Below are 21,284 nucleotides of genomic sequence, written 5' to 3'. Positions count from 1 at the left end.
GCAAACAAAATGATCATCTCGCACACAATAAAATAACTTTGCAGCTGTGCAGGATTATCATTGAGCTGGACTCCTCCCCTGCAGAGTGCAAGTTTATTGAACGCTTTATCTAATCAGCCGTCTGGACCTTGGTGCTAGAAACCTTTTGTGAGATTCCTCTGAAACCCAAGGAGAGGGTGGGGAATGGGGGTTGGGTGCTTCGGAGGAAGCCAAGTGAGTGCATGGCAAAAAAAGGGGGCTGGGGGGTTAGACGGGAGGCAAGGAAGAAAGGTTTGAGTGTAGTGACATCAGAGTTGTGGCTGGGCAGATGTAAGGATGTAGTCAGAAAGGATGAGTGGATATTTATTATTATATCCGCTTTCAGTCACTCCCCTCCTGTTTGCATTCTTGAAACTAGTCAGAGAAGAGAGAAATGCCTTATGGTTAAGAAACGTACCAACTTTACAAACCTATCACCAAATTAATATTTTAAGCAAGCAAAATGGTGCAATCAGGGTAAAAAATACACAGGGAAGATGAATTGAGAGAATGTGAGTGGAATGAGGAGAAGGGGAGGGATTTGATAGTATGGCATAACAAAACAGGACATGTGGCAAACTGCTTTAGCTGCAGTGATGCATCAGGGAAGAAAGAGATCTTGAGTGGAGGAATCTGCGGTTATTGACACACACACACACACACACACACACACACACACACACACACACACACACACACACACACACAAAGTGCTGTTCATTCTATTCAGGTGAATTTGTGGGAAACACTGCAGCTGGAATGTTTTCAGTGATGTCAGCAAATTACGACTGACTGGAAAATGTGCAAAAAATGCAAAATATCCAGTGGATCTGATCTGGGTCAAGTCTAATCACATCTGTCCCGCAAGCAGACCTTTCCTGATTTCTACTTAGTTTTTTGTGGGATACGGTGTCGCTTGAAAGGAGCTCTTGTGGGAGGGGACCAAAGAATTGTTCGTGTCACGTAGGGCCCATTTATTGCGCAACTTGTATTGCATGCTTGTTTCACCCGTGCGAGCACTTTGATACAAAGTCTATCCTGAGCACTTTCCTAACTCAAACACAAATGGAAGAGTTGGGCCTTGAGTATGAGTAATCTCTCACTCATAAATTGTAGAATAATGAATGATTGTTTCTCCCAGCAGTTAATGAGGATAATTGCCACTTTGCATATTGTAAACTTGAAGAACCTGAAGAACTTAAATGTGTGCACCCAAGCATGTGCACTTTAATACTTGAGTGACTTGAGATTTTTTTTTTTTTTTTAAAGTTCAAAGAATGTGCTAAAAGTAGAATTATTTTCATAATAACAAGCCTACGACGAGGCAGTGGCCTGTCAGTACTTCTCTGGTAGGGCACGTAATTGTTGATATTGGGAGAAAATCTGCTATTTTTTTGACATGTATTGCGTTCTGTTCAGCAGGTTGTATTCCAGTTTAATCAGTGTTGGGTTTTTTTTTTTTAAGATACATTCAGTCAGCCTAAATGTGGTTCTGCCCTCCAAACTGTTTTATAAATGTCCTGTAGAGTTCAGCAGAATCAAGTGGTGTATCAATGTGTCCACATTTGGTGAAATAGGGGTTAGACTAGTGCCTTTGGCTAGACTTTTTTTTTCATAATGTAAATAACTTTCATAAAAGCTTATATAAGTAGTCCACATAATAATGGGCTCTTTGAAGTAAAATTGCATGTTTTGACAAAATGTCATCAAAGCGTTTTACATTAAAAGCAGTGTAATTCATTCATTAATGGTAAAAAGTGCAATCTTTGTGTAAGCTTGTCTCCAATGCAGATGAAAGTAGATAGAGGGGGGGGGGGGAGCACAAGCCCGGATGTGGTAATGAATAACCAAGCTAGGGAAACCGGTTAGTCTGTCAAGCGAGGTATGTCCTAGTTTGACAGAGTTTAGAAATGTAAATGATTCCATGTCTTCCCAGCTGCAGGTTCTCAGAAACATTGTTTACTAACTTTACGCTAAAGATATGTAACACGACCGACTATATGAGTGGAAGAGCAATGCAGAAATGCGTGACAGTTTCTAGTCCCACATGCATTATTTTCCCCTCCTTTGAGAACTTGCACTTCTCTTTTCTTATTCTCTCACTTCTGCTCTCCTTTTTGAGCCCTCCCCCTTTTAGTCTCAGGAATGTATCAAATGTCCATATTTCTGCAATGGCTGAATTCCTCTTGCACAGACAGATCGCACAAACGGTGCTTTTGTAATCTAACGAATGAAAAAAGACAATAATGGTATGCAAATGAACATTCTCAGTCACTTTTTCATCTTTATGCAGTCTATGAATTGATACAATGCTTAGGGTGCTCGAGTCAGCTCTCCTTATCACACAAATCCAATAATTGTCCATGCATGTCCCTCCTCCAGATAGTGGCTATTGATACATCCAAACAATACACCTTCATAGCCAAACACATGCAGTCACATCGGTTCGACTGCCATACACACCGATTCACATAAGCGTGCACGCTCATAGAATCACAATGACATGACGCAGACAAAAGACAGGGCTGTTCTGCCTTAAGCGTCACACATGCACAGTTGGCTCGTCACAGATCTAAATGGATTGTCTTGCATGGTGTCAGAGTTATTTTACGGTGAGAAGCCGGTTTGAGCTACAGTGGACAGCTACAGTGTCAAAGCATTGCAGGGTTATTTTTTTTCCCTAGAATCAGAATCGGAAGATTTGAGATGATAAACTTGGTCATTCTATGATATAGATATATATATACACACACCATGTAAGTCAAGAGAAGATACATGTCAACATGAGTGTCACTACTTTCATCTGTCATGATAATAAACAAAAGTTGTCAACATTGAGTTCATTCCAACAAATTGATAGTCCTTCCTTCTTTTTGTTCATCTTCATTAGAAAGTCAATGGGGGAGGTGTGGACAATAAATACAAGTTTCAAAGGACAGTGAATCATCAGTTGTTTAACTGCTTAGTTCCAAGTCTATCAAGGCGAGAACACAAATTTATTATTACAAGATTATTTTGTCACATCCTATTTCCTTCTCAACATCTGCTGTCAGCGAGCCCATTATAACAATAGCTAAACAGGATACCACAGCTTCTGTCCTGAATGGGAGCCCAGTCATTCATTACGTTTCCTGCACATCCATGATGCAGCAAACATAGGGAGCTGAGATGCTGCACCCCCAAACATCCTTTATAAAATGTTTTTTTTTTTTTAATCACACACCACTGTAGTTACTTAATAGGTTACACTAAGGTACATGAGGTCTTGGATTTCTGAAGTCCACCATCATTTCCGTGGTCTTTGTGGTGGACTCTCAGACTAGATGACAAAGTCCTGACTCAGTGTCCTTTACTATTCACCTTGGCCAGTTCAACTGGATGGCGTAGGAGGAGTCCCAAAATTTGGTTCGCCTTTGTGAGAACGCCATGGGCAGAGCACCAAACCGTTATTTTATGACCACACACAGTCCAAACCGTCACTTTATGACAGAACACAGTCATAAAAGGAAGTAATCATAAAATTACTTCAAATGAAATTTAGATGTGGGGAGATCACAGCTAATGTTCGTATTTCAAGCTCCACCCACCACACATGTTGAAGTCCTGTTTTTCTTGCAGTATGAAATACCCGTGGTCGTTCTTGAATGAAAGTCACCTTGGGGTTTTAGATGAACCTGCATGGGCAAGTTGTGTGTTTATCGTATCCGAGGGAATGCTATGGGCCTTGGGGGTGTGTGAAGCAAGCATGTTGTTTCTTGTAAAGACTCTTGGGGAATGGGCTGCTTGCACCACCATGTCACCATTCTACTTCATTCTCTGCAACATGTGATAATACATTTAGATGGTTCCAGCTGGAGCTTAACAAAATGAGGGCAGCTTTCTCGATGCACTCCAGATAAATCTGTGCTAACCAGGATGCAAATGTTGTCTTCTCCCAGGTCCTCAATGCACAGAAAGCTGGGTACAAGGCAGCCATTGTTCACAATGTGGACTCCGATGACTTGATCAGCATGGGCTCCAACGATTGTAAGTTTCCTCAACAGCTACCTGCTTACAAAGCCCGAGAAGAGTTGAGGAATCCCTATCAAGTCCCAAGATGTTTCCCGGAATGTTGCGATGCCCTACGGCGGCTGAGCACAGCCTGCTTTAGTCACCATGATAGTATCTGTTCCCTGTCCTCACTTGAAGGGGAGCAGCATGATAAATCATCCACGAGGTGCAAATTCGCCATACGCTCGGTTACAGACCTGCCGGGCGTGTTTCTTCTTGTTGAGACGTGCCCCATTTAACCATCTCTCCTTTTCACACCTGCCTGACAGCTCAGCTCCTGATATTTTTCCATGGTGAAGCTCCTGTAATAGCTGTAAAATCACACTTGATAGCTGGTCAGCTAAGAATGGCAGCTCAATTACAGCTGCTCACAGCTCATCCCTTGGCGTTCACTTTTCTTGAAAGCACTGCTGCAGTCAGGTTGACTTTCATTTCAATTATGTTCAACCTTTGTAGTATTTGACAATTAAACACGCATTTACGACAGCTATGACACCAACCTTACATCGGATGGTGGTGGAATACATTGGTCAACACTCACATTTGAATCAAGCATTAATTGTATTAAATAAGAAGATCCTCTTTAGCCACCTTGGCAACGCATAACTCAACTCGGCTATCCTCAGCTCCACTCGCCTTGGTTTGAGTTGGGTTTTCACTTTGTAATAATATCACATAGCCAAACTTAGCAATCAAGAAGAGAAATCTATAAGTCTTGATTATTATTTTTTTCTTCGAATTTCTATTCTTTTGGTTTCTAGTGGACATAATGAAGCAGATTGACATTCCTTCCGTGTTTGTGAGTGAAAAAACGGCCAAATCTCTGAAAGATGACTACCTGTTTGACAAAGGGTAAGTAACTTAAAGTTAATTGTAATTGCCATATTATTGTGGATCACACTCCTTGAATTTGTAACTGATGTTTCAGGGGTCGTGTGCTCCTCATGCCAGACTTCAGCCTTCCGCTAGAGTATTACTTGATCCCCTTCCTCATCATAGTTGGAATCTGCCTCATCCTCATTGTTGTCTTTATGGTAGGTGTCTTGTCCAGAGTCCAAGTTAGAACAAAGCTCGGCTAATAGATCACTACTGGAGTACTGTTACAATGATGAAGTCGTGAACACTTTGATTGTTCCTAGATCACAAAGTTTGTCCAAGATCGCCACAGGGCTCGAAGAAGCCGCCTCCGTAAAGATCAGTTGAAGAAACTTCCGATCCACAAGTACAAAAAAGGTAAATACCGCTCCTGTTGTTCTTCCTGTATTGTCAAGTCGGTTGCTATCCAGCATTGGTTTTGTCCCGATTCGACCCAGATGAGCGTCATCACCGATGCACTCTGACATATCATTCTTCCATGTTGGCGCGAATCGGATTATTATCGTCTCAAATGTTTTTTTTCTTTTCAAGCTCGCCCTGGGTGATCAGAGGTATTCTGAGTGGACACATGATGGTTAGCTTTTACTTTGTGGGACTCTTCAGTTCATTACGATTCAGCTCAGGTCAATACCGATCAGGCTTGATGTGTCAGCAAACATAGCAGAAAGACAACGTGTAATTTGCCAATCAAGCAAAGCAATGAGCGGCAGAATCTGATGTTCACAATACAAGAAAGACGAATTTCTTCAATCACTGTCAAAATCAAAGTGGCCTTAGTGGTCTTTAAAAGTTTTGCATTTGCTTTTTTGGTTTTTTTTTAATCAGACACTACCCAGAAAATGTGTAGCGACCTGGAGTGCTAAGTGCAAACAAGTTGACTGAACTCCACACAACAGGTTTGAGAAAAATGCGACGCATTTTAAGGCTCTCCCTCATAAATCTGCAAATTGCCATGGTTCCTTCCCATGCAAACCAAATGTATTAGCTTGATGTTATGGCACATCACATGTGCTCAGGGACTATCCTGCACTGGTCCAACAAGACTGCCGGGCAGTGGGAAGTTTCTTTTTTTCTTTCTTTCTTTGCGGTCCTGCCAGCTGAGTCATACTATTGGGTGACAGGGAGGCACCAAATGTGTATCTAATCACATTTATGGCAGGCTTGCTCGGAAGCAAACCGAATGATGACTTAAGAGTATGTAGGGGGAGCACAAGTGTGCAGTGTGATGGGATTCATCAGTTACTGCTTATTTGAAGAAAACTGCTAAAGGAGCCAGCTAGTATAAAACAGCCATAATTATTCAGTGGAGGGTCCTTAAATTGAAGTATTGACTGTTTGGGATTAGGCAATGTAATTAAGTCAGTAAATTGATTATTTATATGACATTTTAATGAGCTAGCTGACATGCAAACAACAAGCACAACAAATAAACATACAGAAGTTGCGATTGAAACCCGGAACCTCCCAACTGCGAGGTAATTGTCTTAACCACCATGTGTAAAATAAGTGTGGCAAAAATACCACAAGAAAGTCCAAGAAGGAAACTCAGTTCATCTTTTTATGCCAGTAGTAAGAATTTGGACCTTCCAGTGTATAACGCTTCTGTATGCTCAACAAAAGAATATGATTTGCATGCTGTGCTTGCATTAAGTCGGCAAAATGGACACGTCACATTTCCAAAGCTGGTGTCCAGTTGTGTACAGTGAAATCTACAGTGCCCATGTAATTGGTGCACAATAGCGGCGTGAGACATGGGATCTGTGTCAATACACAGGATTATGTAACAGCAGCTGCAACGCCTGTCAGCGTCGTGCTGCCATTTTAATATCTTCGGTTCCAGTGTGATTGCACAGTCTTGCATCATCCTGGCTCACCTTTAGTGTCGGAACACAATCACCACCTTCTGTCTATGGCAAGAGCTTGTGGCACATATTTGGAGGTCCCTCCTTGTCAGTGCTGATATATAACTTAATGCTGACACACACACAGTGAACAGAACAGCTGCAGTGTTTCGGGACTGGGCACAGAGAAACGCTCTAATTCAGCGACTCACCACACACTATTTCCATTGAGTCTCCTTGCTAACACACTTCACGGTGCTCATCAAGTTCAGTGGGACAACGAGGCTCCTCCGAGAAGCGAGAATGCAAGGATAGTGAGGCGTGCACGAGTGTTCTTGCACACATCTTATAATTCCTTCCCTATCTTAAAAAAAAAAAAAAAAAAAAGGCACTGGACCAGTTTGTCAAGTCTTAAGAAAGCCTGGGCAGGTTTCATGACTGTCTACTTGCTGTATTTGTCTTTGGGTGATTGTGTTTACAGATGGCAAAAAGCAATGCACAAGACATGTATTGGCAATTAAATCCACAAATTTATACACCCCAAAAAAATTACCATTCATTTTTTTCACCACTTGGATTAAAGTATAAGTATAGTTATTATACTATAAGTATAGAATATAGGCAATTAACGTATCGTTCAATAAATCAACATCAGTGACAGCGAACTCTTCAATGTATGTGTATGAACAAAAGCACTTATGAATGAGATATAGGTTACCACCTGTTTTTGTCCTTTAGGGATAAATGTGCCTATTTCGAGCATATGACGTAACAAGGGATTAAATGAGACCTGGCATCCATTGGAGTGGACGCCACAGTTTTTGGGAATTTGTGTTCATGGATTCTATTGTTCGTGTAAAAACATTAAGGACTTGAGTTCAGGGGAACAATGTTGCTAAGCAAAACAGCAGCCCCTATGGAAGCTCTTAAACCGTCTCGGGTAAATTTGAACCCATTTGTGATGGGAAAATGTGTCGTGATAGTCAATATTGTACGAGTATGCGTGTAAGTAAATGTCTAATAACTTTAGTAAATAACTGATCACATGAAGAATTCAGGTTGTCTTCATAAACCGTTGGTCCACAAAGGAAGTGAACGTGTCAATGTAGTTGCGCTCGTTTTTGTTTGTCATGAGGAAATGAAACTGAAACATGGCAAACAAACAAGTCCGTTAACGTACAGCCACGATCCAGTCTAGTGGCTGGTCTGTCTGTAATTGTATTGAAGCATCTCTTACGTTACCCAAACTTGGTCTTGAATATTTGACAATAAAAGATGAAGTGAAAAGTTTGCCTTTAAGTTTCAGTTGCTGACAGTGAGAGAGGAGGAAGGCAGGAGGCGGATGAGAAGGGCAGTGGTGGATGTGACTGAGCGTCCTTATAAGGTCACATGCAGCCCTGGCGTAGACATCAGAAGAAAACATGCTCACTCTGAGCTTACGTAAACACAGCAGCTCGCAAGTGTCCACCCTCCCTCAAGCACAGGCTTGGAAGAAAAAGGAGGTAGGGGGGGCGCTGTGGAATTTGAAAAAGGAGTGCGTTGGTAAATTCCTCAAGTGACCTCTTTGGCAGGACTTGTTTGAAAAAGTCATGCCAAGATTGTGAGAACGTTAAACATGGATGAAGGGTGTGGAGTCAGTGGCAGAATTAGTTTCGATTTTTTTGACAGTAATGTTAAAACACGCAAATACATTTAATAACATGTTTCATTCATTTCCATTGTCTGCAGCACTTGTCCTGGTGATTGAGTTAGTGAGAGGCAGTATGCACCTTGAACACAAAGGTTTTCTAATACTTTTGTTAATCGGAGGCTGAATTAGGAAAGATTGGTAATACCAATCTTTATTGGTATGAAAGACCTAAAGAAAACTTTTCCTGGCGAGTTTGGTGTTGAGAAACAAAAGTGTTAATTGAAGCCAGGAAGTCAATCAAAAACAAATTTGTTTCTCAGGAGACATCTATGACGTGTGTGCCATTTGCCTGGATGAGTACGAAGAAGGAGACAAACTGCGGGTCCTGCCATGTTCTCATGGTGAGTCCGGTTTGCATGGACACGCAAGTGAAACGGGTTCAACACTTTTAGCACCAACTACAGTGGACCCCTGGAGTTATCTGGCCCAAAAATAGCAAAAATTCACATAGAATTGATACTCATGGAAATGCATGGGGGATAGAGGTGCGTTGGTAAATCAACCCGTCCCCCCAAATCACAAACTACGTTTTGTATGAAAAACACCAACAAAAACCGAGCATAGGAAAATCAAGGTTCCATGGTACCATACTCTCGTTATGAACCACATATAATGAGCTGCTGTCTCCACAGCCTACCACAGCAAGTGCGTGGACCCATGGCTGACCAAAACCAAGAAGACGTGTCCCGTGTGCAAGCAGAAAGTGGTCCCCTCGCAGGACGACTCTGACTCTGAGGAGGGCGGCGGTGACGATGAGGCGTCCGAAAGCACCCCGCTGCTGCGCTCACTAGCCTCCACCAGCGCCCACTCTTTTGGCACCACGTCTGCTGCGTCTCAGGCCAATCGGGACCAGGAGTCGTCTTCGGACTCTGACTCGCTGTATGAAAGCAGCGACACGGAGGAGGAGGTCACCGTGGAGAGCGTGGTGTTTGTCCAGATGCCGCAGTCAAACCCGGAAGGCAACAACAACATGCTTCAAGCTTGATTTTGTCATTAAGGACTTTACTGCTTACCTTGATATCATCCCCCTACATATACATATGTACATTGATTGCAAGCTGGCAAATGAAGCATGGAAGGAGGTCTGCTGTGCACCTGTGGTAGGACTACACATATTGACTGTACGAGTTACAAAAACAAGACACACTCCCTAAGGAATGAGACAATATCCAGATGAGCACTGTGTGAATACACCCATCACCGTACATATAAACTGGTTCACAGTCAGTCGTTTTTTTTTTTTATTGTACATACACACTGATGCACCTTTCAACTGCTATGCAGCCTTTTTTGAAGTGTGTGTATATATACATATGTATATATATATATATAAAAAAAGCATACGCAGCAGTTTAGGCTCTCATTGTAAAGAAAATGTCATGTTGGGAAATCATTATTGAGAATAAAGTTTTAATCATACATGAAAGTTGTCATTTTGTAGTACCTCGTTCCAATAAATGTTTCTGGCAATCAGTCCGGGGTATGCCCTGCCTCTCACCTCAGGTCTGCAGGAATAGGTACCACCTCATCCACAACCTTGATGCAGACAAGCATTCAATACAAAAACAATAAAAGTCAATTTGTAAATGCCATAATATCAAAATAACAATTTGCCAATAGGGGAAAAGTAATACTGAGTTAAGTTAAATGGCTCATTTGTCCAGGGTGTTGTCAATTGTTTATCGGTTAAAAACGCCAAACACGCGGCACCTGTTACAGCTAGCGGCTCATCACGCGTTTGAACAAATTCGAACAGGAAACACTTCTCTGGTTGGAATAAATTTATTTTGATCTGTCTGTAAACAAGGTGATAAATCAATATATGGCATTCTTGGTTGTATGCATATGAAATTCAATGCATTGACAGACTATCCCAGATACCAGAAAACTAGAGAACAAATCAGCGAGGAGGACTTGGAAACAGATTTCATGATTATACAAGGCCTAAACAGTGGCACTGAAGCTACAGAAAAGAAAATGAAGGACAAGTTATGCGTAGGAAAAATTAATCTTGGAAGAGTGAGCAACAGACCTCTTGACATTATGGCACAGGATACACGGGTTGTGATGAACGGTACATGTTGGTTTCATCTAACCCATCTCCCAAAGAGTGTACAGACATTACAGTTGTAGGGTCTGTGCTCAATGGATGGCAAAAGGCAATTAATTCCACAGTTTAAATGAGGATTTTTTTTTTTTTTTTCAAACTCAGTGTAGCTTCTGATAGGGGTTGACAAAAAAAGAAAAAGGGAAAAAAAATAAAGACTAAATCCATGCTCACCTGCCCTGTCACTTAACCTGTTTGGTGTTTTGTTGCAACACCTGAGCTTTCACTACACTTGGTCCTACAAGGGGGGGGGGGGGCAAAAAATAAAGAACAATCTCCAGGTGGTGAGAGCGAGAAATATCTACTGTCCAAAACGACAGCCTTTCATAAAACAAATTACAGGTACTGGCAAAAGAAAGACAGTAACAAGTGCCTGAGCTAGTAACTGTGGAATGTCCATTGATTTTTTTGGGGTGTGTGTGTGTGTGTATAGGAACAGTAACTCTGCTTGATGACAATTAACAGAGCCAAACGACGACACCTTGACAAGGACTCGTATGTGCGTGTGTGGGGGGCAGGGGGGAGTCAAGCATTTCATTATCAGGAAGGGAGGGACATGGAAGACAGCAGACAGATGATCACATAGTCTATCCTCAAAGAAATTGTTGGGGGAGGAGGTAGACCTGGACGAGCTACTGCTTCAGTGCTCCAATCAATCTAAAAAATAAAACAGGTAAGGGCCACTCTCGGGGAGCGCTTACGTTGTGGAACTTGTCGTGTCAATGGGCACCAAAGACGCAACAAGTGATTGGCTATCATTCTGCTGGTCTTAATCAAGTGACATCCTTAGTCACACGCTCATCTTGGCTATGGATCAACTGTAAGGGCTGAGACGGTTTGGGGAGGAGGAGCAGAAGATAGTAAGGAGCAACAAGGACAGGAAGTGTGAAATGCAACAGGGTGGTAGATAGAAAGGTAGCTGGTTAGGTGGCCTGGTACGGTATGCTTTAACAGTCACTTTTCCTCAGGTACTCAACCGTGTCAAATGCCAATTTGTTGAGGCACCCTCCGTGGACACCTTCTTTGCCCTTGATTACAATAATTGCTGGAACACACAAACGACAAACAAAGACATGAAATCATAAATACAGAGAGCAATTCAACAGGTTAAGCTTGTACTCTATTACTCAACTGTTTGCCGTTTTAGACTAGCTCTATAAATGTCCGTAAATGCACCACGGCCGTCAGCTCTTATCAAAAGCTGACAGCAGCGCACAAACTGATGCAGCACAATCAGAACATGAAATCAAGATTTGTACAATTAGCCAGTGGCTTACCAGGCTTTGCGCTAACTGACTAGTGGTTTGGCGATCTTGTTTACAATGCGTTCTTTTTCAAACACTTTTCTGCGGCACAGCTAAACTTTCTTTACGGCACACCGGTGTGACGCAGCACATTCGTTGGGAAACACTGCTCTACACACTACTACGCGTCCGCACCGCCCACTCACAGTGATCGCAAACAACAAAAAGACTGTTATCGTAAACAACAGAAAGACTATAGATTATTATTTTGTGATTATGAAATAATTTGTTGCATATGAAGTTGAAATAAAAAAGATGAAATGGAGAAGGATTTAATTTAGATTAAAAATCTGACATAATGCAACCTGGCCTGTTTCCTGCAGTCACAAACACCAATATAACCCTTCTTATTAATACAACAATAACAATAATAAAAAACTTAATACATTTAATAAAAAAATCCATTAAACTTTCATAAAATAGTTCATTTGTATTTAATTCATTACTATTTTAATCTTTAACTTTTCTTTGAAATAAAAAAGAAAAGGGAGAAGGATTTAATTTGGATTAAAAATCTGACATAATGCAACCTGGGCTGTTTATTACAGTCACAAACACCAATATCACCCTTCTTATTAATACAACAATAACAATAATAAAACAAACTTAATACATTAAAAAAAATTCATTCAACTTTCATAAAATAGTTTTTGTATTTAATTTATTATTATTTTAATCTAACTTTTCTGGTAGTGCAATTAACAGATTCTCATTTGCAATATCAACCTATCTGCAGACAGCAAAAGATCCATCCATCCATCCATCCATCCATCCATCCATCTTCTGTACTGCTTTGTCCCCACGGGGGTTGCAGGCGTGCTGGAGCCTATCCAAACTGTCATCAGGCAGTAGGCGGGGGACACCCTGAACCAGTTGCCAGCCAATCGCAGGGCACACAGAGACGAACAACCATCCGCGCATGGTTACATATGCCCTGTGATTGGCTGGCAACCGGTTCAGGGTGTCCCCCGCCTACTGCCCGATGACGGCTGGGATAGGCTCCAGTACGCCCGCGACCCCCGTGGGGACAAAGCAGTACAGAAAATGGATGGATGGATGGATGGATGGATGGATGGATGGATGGATGGATGGATGGATGGATGGATGTTTAGCAGCAAAAGTCCACCTGTTTTTAACCATCTCAGGGACGGCCATTTTGCCACACAGTCGACTGAAAATTACATCACAGTTGCTCAGAGCTGAGGCAACGGCCAATTGCTGCTTAGTTTCAGAAAAGAGGTGGGCTGCGATTGCTTGTTACCTAAACCGTGGGCATTACACAGTGAAAGCACGTACCTGTGTGAGATTTGCCTACAGAAATGTTGAAAGTGGGGCCGCCATCAGAGCTCTTAGTCCGGAGGTCCATTCCCCATTCCTCTTCAATTTCCAAACGGTCTCTGATCACAGAGCATTTTTCATTTCCTAGGGTCACCCCAGTGATGAAGAAGGATTGACGGTCTTTTGACACGAGTGCATCAATTTCAGCAGTCTGCAAAAGAAATACAAAATTATAAGTGCCTAAATTGGTGGGCGAGGATGTAGATTGCTGGGTTAAAAAAAAATCGGAACTAGAGGTGCTCTCATTTTAGGATGGTACCAAGATTTTCGGTTTACAAACAGCACGTAGTAAACTCATCTGCCGAGTAAGAAAGTCACCATGCGGCATAAGATACACTGTTGCCAATTTCAAAAACAAAAGAATCGTAATTTAATATTGAACTTATTTTTTTTATGGCACCTTGCAAGTCTTATTCAGTGATTTGACTAAAGTAAATCAAGGCACGTGTTGAACCAGGCCAACAATTCAACCAGTTAACAAGCTTCCTAAAATGTTTTAAAATGCTTCAAATGCAGGCTGATCCTTGAGAAACAGTAAACACGTACGACTCAGGCAGACATCTGCCGGCATAGATATCTTTGCATAGCGCTGAGGCTAAACAAATTATCATTTGGGGGTGATTTTAGACAATGTGATTTGCAATTAATGTTTATTCTAGACATACAGATGATGGTGAGATTAATGTTACTGCACATTGTGAATAGTGCACCGAAACTTGACTTCAAGAAAATCACAAATCAAAATTGCAAGTGTCAGGGGGGTACAAAAAAAAATTCCTCAAAAAAACCTTTCGTCCCTAGATGGAGACTTTACTGCCATGTTGAACAGGTAGTCCCGAGATGCACAAGAGGCACTACGACCATCCTAGAACTACAAACCATCAAAACTGGTTATTGGGCCATGTTCAATCCTCTAGGAAATGTACAGATATTGCAAATATAACCATGAGATGATTTAAGTGCAGACCTTGAACTTTAATTTGAGGGCATGTACATACAATTCAGGTGAACGATGTGGGAATTCTAAGACATTGTAAACCAAATGTCATTGTCTCTCTGGCTTTGGTCCTTGAAGGCCGCTGTCCTGCACCGTTTTAAATGTCTCCTTCCTCCAACAATTTAAATGATCAGCTCATCAGCAAGATCTGGAGCATGATTACAGTTCAACTTTTAAAAAGTACTGAGACAGCACTCAAAGTTAGCCACTAGATACCCAAATTTTGAGAACCCAATTAATCCCAACACAGCTGCAATCACAATAATTGAGTCTTCAAAACAAATTGCAGTTTTAAAAGTTTAAAAAGTCCACCCTGGTGAAGGGTGAGCCATGTTGATGTACTACGTCATAAATCGGAGGCTTGGCTCGTGATGTTCTTAAAGTGATAGGAACAAGACCAATGTTAATGCACATTTCTTTGAACCAGACCAATGTTAATGCACATTTCTTTATCAGTCCATTTTTGTTGATATCAATGGCTGTGATGTCATTAGTTTACCTCATTACTGCCCAATAAGTATATGACCCATAGTTATTGTGCATCGCAACCCTTGTGAGAAAAGAGTTATACGGGTCAAGTCTATCTGCAGAAGTGCAGAGTCATCGAGCAGCACCGCTCAGCACATGCTTCGTGCGTTGAGGAAGCGGAAACGCAACGTTCAAGCCTCGCAACAAGCTTCGAGGTGGTGGGTGCCCTGTTGCTTCGACTAACGCAAGGTTGCTTCACAGCTGCCTGTGCAAATCTGCCATTTCGATTTTAGACGAAGAATACGCCATTGAAAAAAAGGCACGAATGCAATGATCCCAGTATTGACTACACGCATGATAAAAACGGGAGAAACATTATTTGCTGCGTTAAATAGGAATGCAAAACTAATCCACATCATTACGCGTTGTTATTTTCATCATTGATCAATCTAACAAATAATTGATCAATTGGAGGCTCTGGATAGTCACTTAAACTTTCCCACACACGTAAAAACTGTCAGGAGTGAAAACTATTTCAGTTGCCCCTCCACTCCAAATGACTACACGGGAGAAGCGCCGTCCGGAGCGGTTCGACAAGACGGAAGGAAGGCAAGCAGACGTTCATTCGACAACTTTGAGTAAACGTTTAGACTATCTGTGCTTTCACTTCAAGTTACAAACTACCGAAACATTGTCCACCAAAAAAAGTCAAGTTGAAAGTCACCACGATTCGATACATTCTGGAATCCAGTCACGCCTGTGAGCTTCCGTCTTAAGTGCGCGGTCCCGAACGCTAAATAGATGACGCCTCCGCTAGCTCGCTAGCCTCGCCGCAATCGCCTCGAGAATCGCGTTAGTCATGTTAACACTTGTTACAGTTAACTTGGTTCATGGCTAATTTACGTCAGACATTATATCAAAGCCAGGTTTTTAAACGGTAACACCAAGCACTGGACACCATGTGTTACTACTACACTAAACTACACTACACTACACTACCCCGACCGACAAGGCCTGCTCAGAAGGGAAGCACATGTGCGACTGTACATGTTTTCCATTCACATTAACTCAAACCTTAACTCCGAAAAGGTGTGATTGAGCATACTAACCGTGATATTGGCAAATGTACCGCCGGGATGTGCTGCCCAGACGAATCTGTGCTCAGGGTACCCAATAACGGCCGCATCCTGGCAGTTATTAGCCATAAAATTTTTCACGAATCCCTCCCAAGACATGGTTTCTGATAATTGGTGGAAGATAAGAGATGCCGGGTGAAGAAACTTTGCACAGACGTCTCTGGAGCGAAAAAGGAAGGGAGAGCTGAGCTGCAGTTGGACGTTCCGGTGCCCTTGCTTTCTTTCGCTCTCACCAGTCACCACCCAAGGGAAGTCACAGTGTCGAGACAAGGGCTTGGGTGTAGTCCTCATTAAATCACTCCGCGAGGGTGGTGATTGGCCCGCTGCGTCATTGCGTAATATAGCATGCGGCGGATGGATACACGACCTACTTTACCGTGTGGCTCTCACATACGGCGCACACTTCTAACGACCTGGGATATTTCTGGAATAAAAATCAATCAAGTCTACGTTTGTATTCAAAACACTTTGAACTTCCAAACCACTATATGTGACTGCTTTAAGAGTATGCAAATGTCAAATTTTCCAGAATTCGCAAGTCAGAAACAGGCGACAGCTACCCCTAGCCCACGGTGAAAAGTACAAGTGAACACTACAGTCGACTTTTTGACCGTCATACTTTCATAAGCACGAAATAGCGCAGAAATTCTATCGATGTACGTCGCGTCGATGATGACTTACGTGGCAAAACTAAACGCGTTGATAGAGGTAAAAAGCAGTGTGGTTACGTTGCCACCAATGTGCAGACGTAAGCATGATAAGTTTTACGTTTGTGTTATGGTTATCATTTCACGATTTTAGTTTATGCATTGTTTGCCAACGTGGATTTGAAATGAAATTATGTACATTTAAAAGCATCTCTGCAAGTTTTTGTCCTTGTCAAAATAGTTGCGTTACTTTTTTCAACTTCCATTGTGACAACAACGTAAAAACATAAATAGCATAAATATACAGCGAAATCATGGGAGAATTAGGCAGAATTTAGAGACAGCATCATCATTAATTTGCGTAAACCAGTACGCACTCTGATGAAATAGATTGGGAGAAGGCAGATATTCCCCATCCACAGCCTTATTAGGAGAATTGTTTTATGTTGACCGCAAAAATTATTTGTGATGAATGTGTGCCAGTCTACAAATAGCTTGTTTCTTAACTTTGAAAATTATCCATCTATACCATTCCAATTTGATCATTTTTCAGTTTTCTTACCCTTTTGTCATAATTCTACATGAAACGAGGAAAAATCATTGGAAAAAAAAAATCATGTAAAATGTAGAAAATGTAGAAAATATCCATCTAGTGGTGTTATTTTTTGTACCAATTTGTGAAGATGCGTGTTGGCAATAACTGACACCCAAAAATAATTTCAGATTGTTGAAGTTTTTTTAACTTCCCGAAATGAGTTGACTTAGTTGACTACCTAGGACTACTTACTTAGGACCCTCAGAGACAGAACTGTGATGCTAAATATTTCCATGATGCTGACTTATCATGTGAAACATCTGTAAATGTAATTGTGCAGTTTGGAAATTTTCTCAAGCTTTCCCTTTAAATCTTATGGATGGGGCACACCTAAGCACCTTGTATGAGCTTGCCCCATTCTCAGTGGAATGCAGCATTTGGCTGTGTGTTCTCAGTATCATTTGAAAGCGTACAAGACAGGTTTGTAAGCAAAATATAACATTTTTATAGCTCCTCTTGTTCATATCGTGAATCTCTAGCTAACTGTACATTGCGCTGCATGCCAAAGTTAACATTTAAGGCCTTAGTGTCCATCTGGAGAACCAATAAGTTCTCTTAACTCCTCCCACTTCCTCATTCTTTGGTTTTGTTGTGGATCAAGTGTGACCTGTGGACTGGACAAAGTGGTGGGGCCACATGTCATGTTATGGTGTTTAATACATGGACTAATCAAAAAGCCGCAGGAAATCAGCACGGCAAGCCTGAACAGCCCGTGACAGCATGAAAACAAGGCCACACATACTTCACATCCCCAACTGGGCGGTGAAGAGTTCAGCTGATACATTCTTATCTCGTGTTCAGGCTCGTTCAGTGAAGTAAAAGACATTCTTGAGGGAGAACAAATTCAAACTTTTTGTACTCAAGGTGAAACGCTACAGATCTAAATGTTTACAATTCAGACATAAAGCCAGTAAAGAAGAAACAAGTTTGTTGATTAAGCAATTAATTTTGATACATCTACTCTGCATGCTGATTTCCAAAGAGTGCTTGAAATGGCCTTTATTTCTTTCTAGATGAGCAGTGTAGTGTATCTAATGAGTGAAAGTGTTTCTTTGTGCTCTGTTATCTTTTTTCATGGCACCTCTCTGGACTGGGGTGCTCAAATCATTGCCCATTGACGCGTGTTAAAAGTTTGAATCTTTTTAAACTGTTATTAAGGAAGAAGTAAAGAAGGTGACAATTCAGAATGAATGCATAAAATATCAACTAGCAAAACGGGAAGCGGAAACATGTTGTTCCTCTTTTTTTCTCAGCAAATGTCTCACAAGGTCCGTGACTCAGACACACATAGAAAATCTACGATGAAGCAAAGAATTTGACACCTTTTTTCAACTGGGTAAAGGCGAACTGCACCCTGAGCTTGTCCATAATCAATCGGAAAGTGCATAGCAAGCTGTGACTAAAACATGTGACAGTCAACCGGCCTGAGGAACCGTAGAGATCAAAGATGGCCCATCTGAATGTCACTGTGTCAGCATGCATGTGTTCCACACGCACACACTCATCCGCATGCACAATTAAGTCTTTTCACAGGCCAGTTTTGAACCTACACTGTCCATCTGTGGAACTGATTAACACTTCCATTGATTATGCATGGATGTCACACACACGCACACACACACGCACACAAACACACACACACTGAAATTCTATGTAAATAGCACGTTATTCCTTCTTGACTGTAAGTCAACACAAACAATGTGAGTTGGTCTTTTTGCATATACAAGGCCTGATACTGATCCGAGAACTTTCTACTTCCTATTACTTCTTGAGTTCAGAGCCCTTTTGATTGTGAGAAACAGGAAATGCAACAATATCATGTTCCCGCCTCATGTCGACATTTTTGTAAGTGGCATCTTCATTTGGCAGCAAAGCTAATTGTTGTTGTCCTACTTCACATCTAGTTTACCTCGCACTGACATCATTGTATGATAATGTTGAGGATGGAGAGAAAGGCCGCAGTGTTTCTGGATGATGAATAGTCATGATTCACAGAGTAGGATGAAGTGAGTTCTTCTCTAGAGGGGCATTCTTATGATGCTTCTCTCATCGTGCTCTTTCACAGCTTCATGGAAACTGGCGGTTCATTTCTCGCTTATAGCTTCCTTTTTGAGTTTCCTGCAAAGGCGTTGCTCATATAAAGTTCTTTCAAAAAACTAGGCCGACACATGCCTGCTTTGGGTTCTTTAGCGGATGAGGTACAAGAGAGCATTTTCTGTGCAGTTTTTTTTCTTCAGCTTGAGACGAATATATGGACTTGCGGAAGCCGTATTACTATTACTGTCAAGGAAACGAGTACAGTCGAGTGATATTTACTTACAAAGTTGGGCAGTAATGCAAGTGGCTAGCACGACAGCATCAGAAATCTGAGGTTCAGGTTTTGAAAAAAATGTACGGACTTCCAGTCAATAAACGTCTGCCGCACTTTGTACTACCTGCCACTAGATAGCACTCCTTTTCTAACTCTTGAGTCTGGCCCTGATAAGTTACTGTATGTTTTCTTTAAAAATAAATAAATAAACAAAGCAACAAATCGTAACAGAACAGATATATATAGATTCTAGACTTAGATGATTCATTGACAATTAATTCAGGTAATTCATGTGGCCACCTTGGCACCTACTGAGTCATTCACTTGTTTTTGTTTTTTTTTTTTGCTTTGGAGATGACCTTGTGTCCAAAAGTCCAAGTATTCAGCACTTGCTTGTTCTTTGGAACACCACACCCAGACTGTTTGAGTCACACAAGACACACAGTTAGGACCATAAACAATGGGACATCGATACAATTCTCATACATTTGGCTCTAAACACCACCAAAAGGGATATGAAATGAAACAAACCAGATGTGCTTCAAATACTGCCTTTCAGCTTTATTCTGAAGTTATTTGTATATACATCCAACTCGGTTCTACGTTGCAGGAAACAATAGTTTGTGTATACGCCTCCTACTATTTAAGGGGCTTTACCTATGTATAGCTACTGATAGATATTTTTTGATTGTGCATGAACACAAATTTACTTCCCAGCGTCTTTATCATGACTGTTTACTGGCTGCAGGGCTGTTATGTGGCTTAACGTCTGGTGACATCTTGCGGCCATAATTCTCTACAGCGTCTAAATTCTTCTTCTTCTTCTTTTTTTTTGCATGAAAAAAAACTCCTACGTCCTACGGAAACTTAGTAAAAGGGGGAAAATACACAAAGACACAAACTTTTATTACGATTTTAATACAATAGCCTTTTATCTGTCTCATGTGAGGAGATTATAGTTATCTCTGTGGTCTCTTCTCAAGGTTTCTCATTTCCCCTAGCTGGAGTTTTGAGTTTTTCCTTGCCCTCTTGGGAGTTTAAGATCAGGGGATGTTTGAGAATATCTGCCATTTTTCACATGTCCTAAGTGTTGTTGTGAGTCACCTAAATGTTGGACAGAGGCTGTGATTTACCGAAGTCAAATTCCTTGTTTGGCACGCTCAAACGTGGCGAATAAAAACTCTTGAATCTTGAATCTTAATAAAATTGAAATATGAAATACAAGTGTACATATGTCATATAAACTACTTTTCTTTGACTGGCGATATGACAATAAACAGCACTACAATTAACTGGGGAGCAGTTGTCATGAGGACAAGTTAAATAACAAAAAGGAAAAAAAATCCTACTAAAGCTTTGGAAAAAATACCAGAAAAATTACCATTTAAAATAATCTCAGCTAAACTGGAGGTAAAAAATAAAGTCAGGAAGTACAAGATGCAAATGCTTGGACTGCTGGTTCGGAATTTGACAAGACGGGGTAGTTGCAGTTGTATATGTGAGGAAATGAGCCACATGGTGGAGACAGTAACAATAAAGAGGAGACACCAGGATAGGAAGTAAAGATTCAGAAAGAAGAGGAAACAGCTATTACAAAATAAAAGATATGACACCGCCTGTTAAAATCAAATTTCGGCTCTGGTTTTCTTTGTTCAAATATAAGGAGTAAAAGTAAAAAGTCATCAGAAAAATCTTATACCAGTAAGCCACTTGGTTAGGTAAGTTTGTTGTTTTGACCTGGAAATACCATTGAGACTAATTCTTGAATTTGGCATCCCCATAGCTCAGGGTCATTTTGCAAGACAGCAAGACGGTATTCAAAGTGGCACATATGATTTAATACTTCAAGGGACATACCATTTAGCTAGTTCTCTCAGAAATAAATCAACAGACTCGGTTTGTTCCC

At 41.2% G+C, this 21,284-nt stretch overlaps 2 protein-coding genes across 2 annotated transcripts; one reads left to right on the top strand and one right to left on the bottom strand.

Moving 5' to 3' along the window:
• The first annotated feature begins 1,330 nt into the window (after window positions 1-1,330).
• On the top strand, window positions 1,331-9,728 carry LOC148388335 (E3 ubiquitin-protein ligase RNF13-like). The gene is made up of 7 exons (XM_088393820.1): window positions 1,331-1,367; window positions 3,957-4,044; window positions 4,830-4,920; window positions 4,997-5,102; window positions 5,208-5,301; window positions 8,736-8,816; window positions 9,108-9,728. The coding sequence occupies exons 2-7, from the start codon at window positions 4,029-4,031 to the stop codon at window positions 9,458-9,460; spliced, it is 741 nt and encodes a 246-aa protein (XP_088249946.1). The 5' UTR covers window positions 1,331-1,367; window positions 3,957-4,028; the 3' UTR covers window positions 9,461-9,728.
• A 510-nt stretch (window positions 9,729-10,238) lies between these two features.
• LOC148388334 (profilin-1-like) lies at window positions 10,239-16,127 on the bottom strand. Its single transcript, XM_088393821.1, has 3 exons — window positions 15,799-16,127; window positions 13,183-13,375; window positions 10,239-11,627 (listed from the first exon to the last, which is right to left on the bottom strand). The coding sequence occupies exons 1-3, from the start codon at window positions 16,114-16,116 to the stop codon at window positions 11,530-11,532; spliced, it is 609 nt and encodes a 202-aa protein (XP_088249947.1). The 5' UTR covers window positions 16,117-16,127; the 3' UTR covers window positions 10,239-11,529.
• Between the last annotated feature and the right edge of the window lie 5,157 nt (window positions 16,128-21,284).

The sequence above is a fragment of the Syngnathus floridae genome, chromosome 13 (assembly GCF_059516105.1).
Source record: "Syngnathus floridae isolate MCC-2025c chromosome 13, RoL_Sflo_1.0, whole genome shotgun sequence".
In the NCBI taxonomy this organism is placed as follows: domain Eukaryota; kingdom Metazoa; phylum Chordata; class Actinopteri; order Syngnathiformes; family Syngnathidae; genus Syngnathus; species Syngnathus floridae.
This window is presented reverse-complemented; position numbering and strand designations above follow the sequence as displayed.

What these genes read in the sequence shown, in the direction of transcription:
- LOC148388334 (XM_088393821.1), bottom strand. Translation starts at nt 16,116, where the DNA reads ATGAGGACTACACCCAAGCCCTTGTCTCGACACTGTGACTTCCCTTGG. An exon ending in GTACATTTGCCAATATCACG is followed by an intron (nt 13,376 to 15,798) that starts GTTAGTATGCTC and finishes TTTCTTTTGCAG; the next exon opens with ACTGCTGAAATTGATGCACT. An exon ending in TGTAGGCAAATCTCACACAG is followed by an intron (nt 11,628 to 13,182) that starts GTACGTGCTTTC and finishes TGTGTGTTCCAG; the next exon opens with CAATTATTGTAATCAAGGGC.
- LOC148388335 (XM_088393820.1), top strand. An exon ending in GACTACCTGTTTGACAAAGG is followed by an intron (nt 4,921 to 4,996) that starts GTAAGTAACTTA and finishes CTGATGTTTCAG; the next exon opens with GGGTCGTGTGCTCCTCATGC. An exon ending in TCCTCATTGTTGTCTTTATG is followed by an intron (nt 5,103 to 5,207) that starts GTAGGTGTCTTG and finishes GATTGTTCCTAG; the next exon opens with ATCACAAAGTTTGTCCAAGA.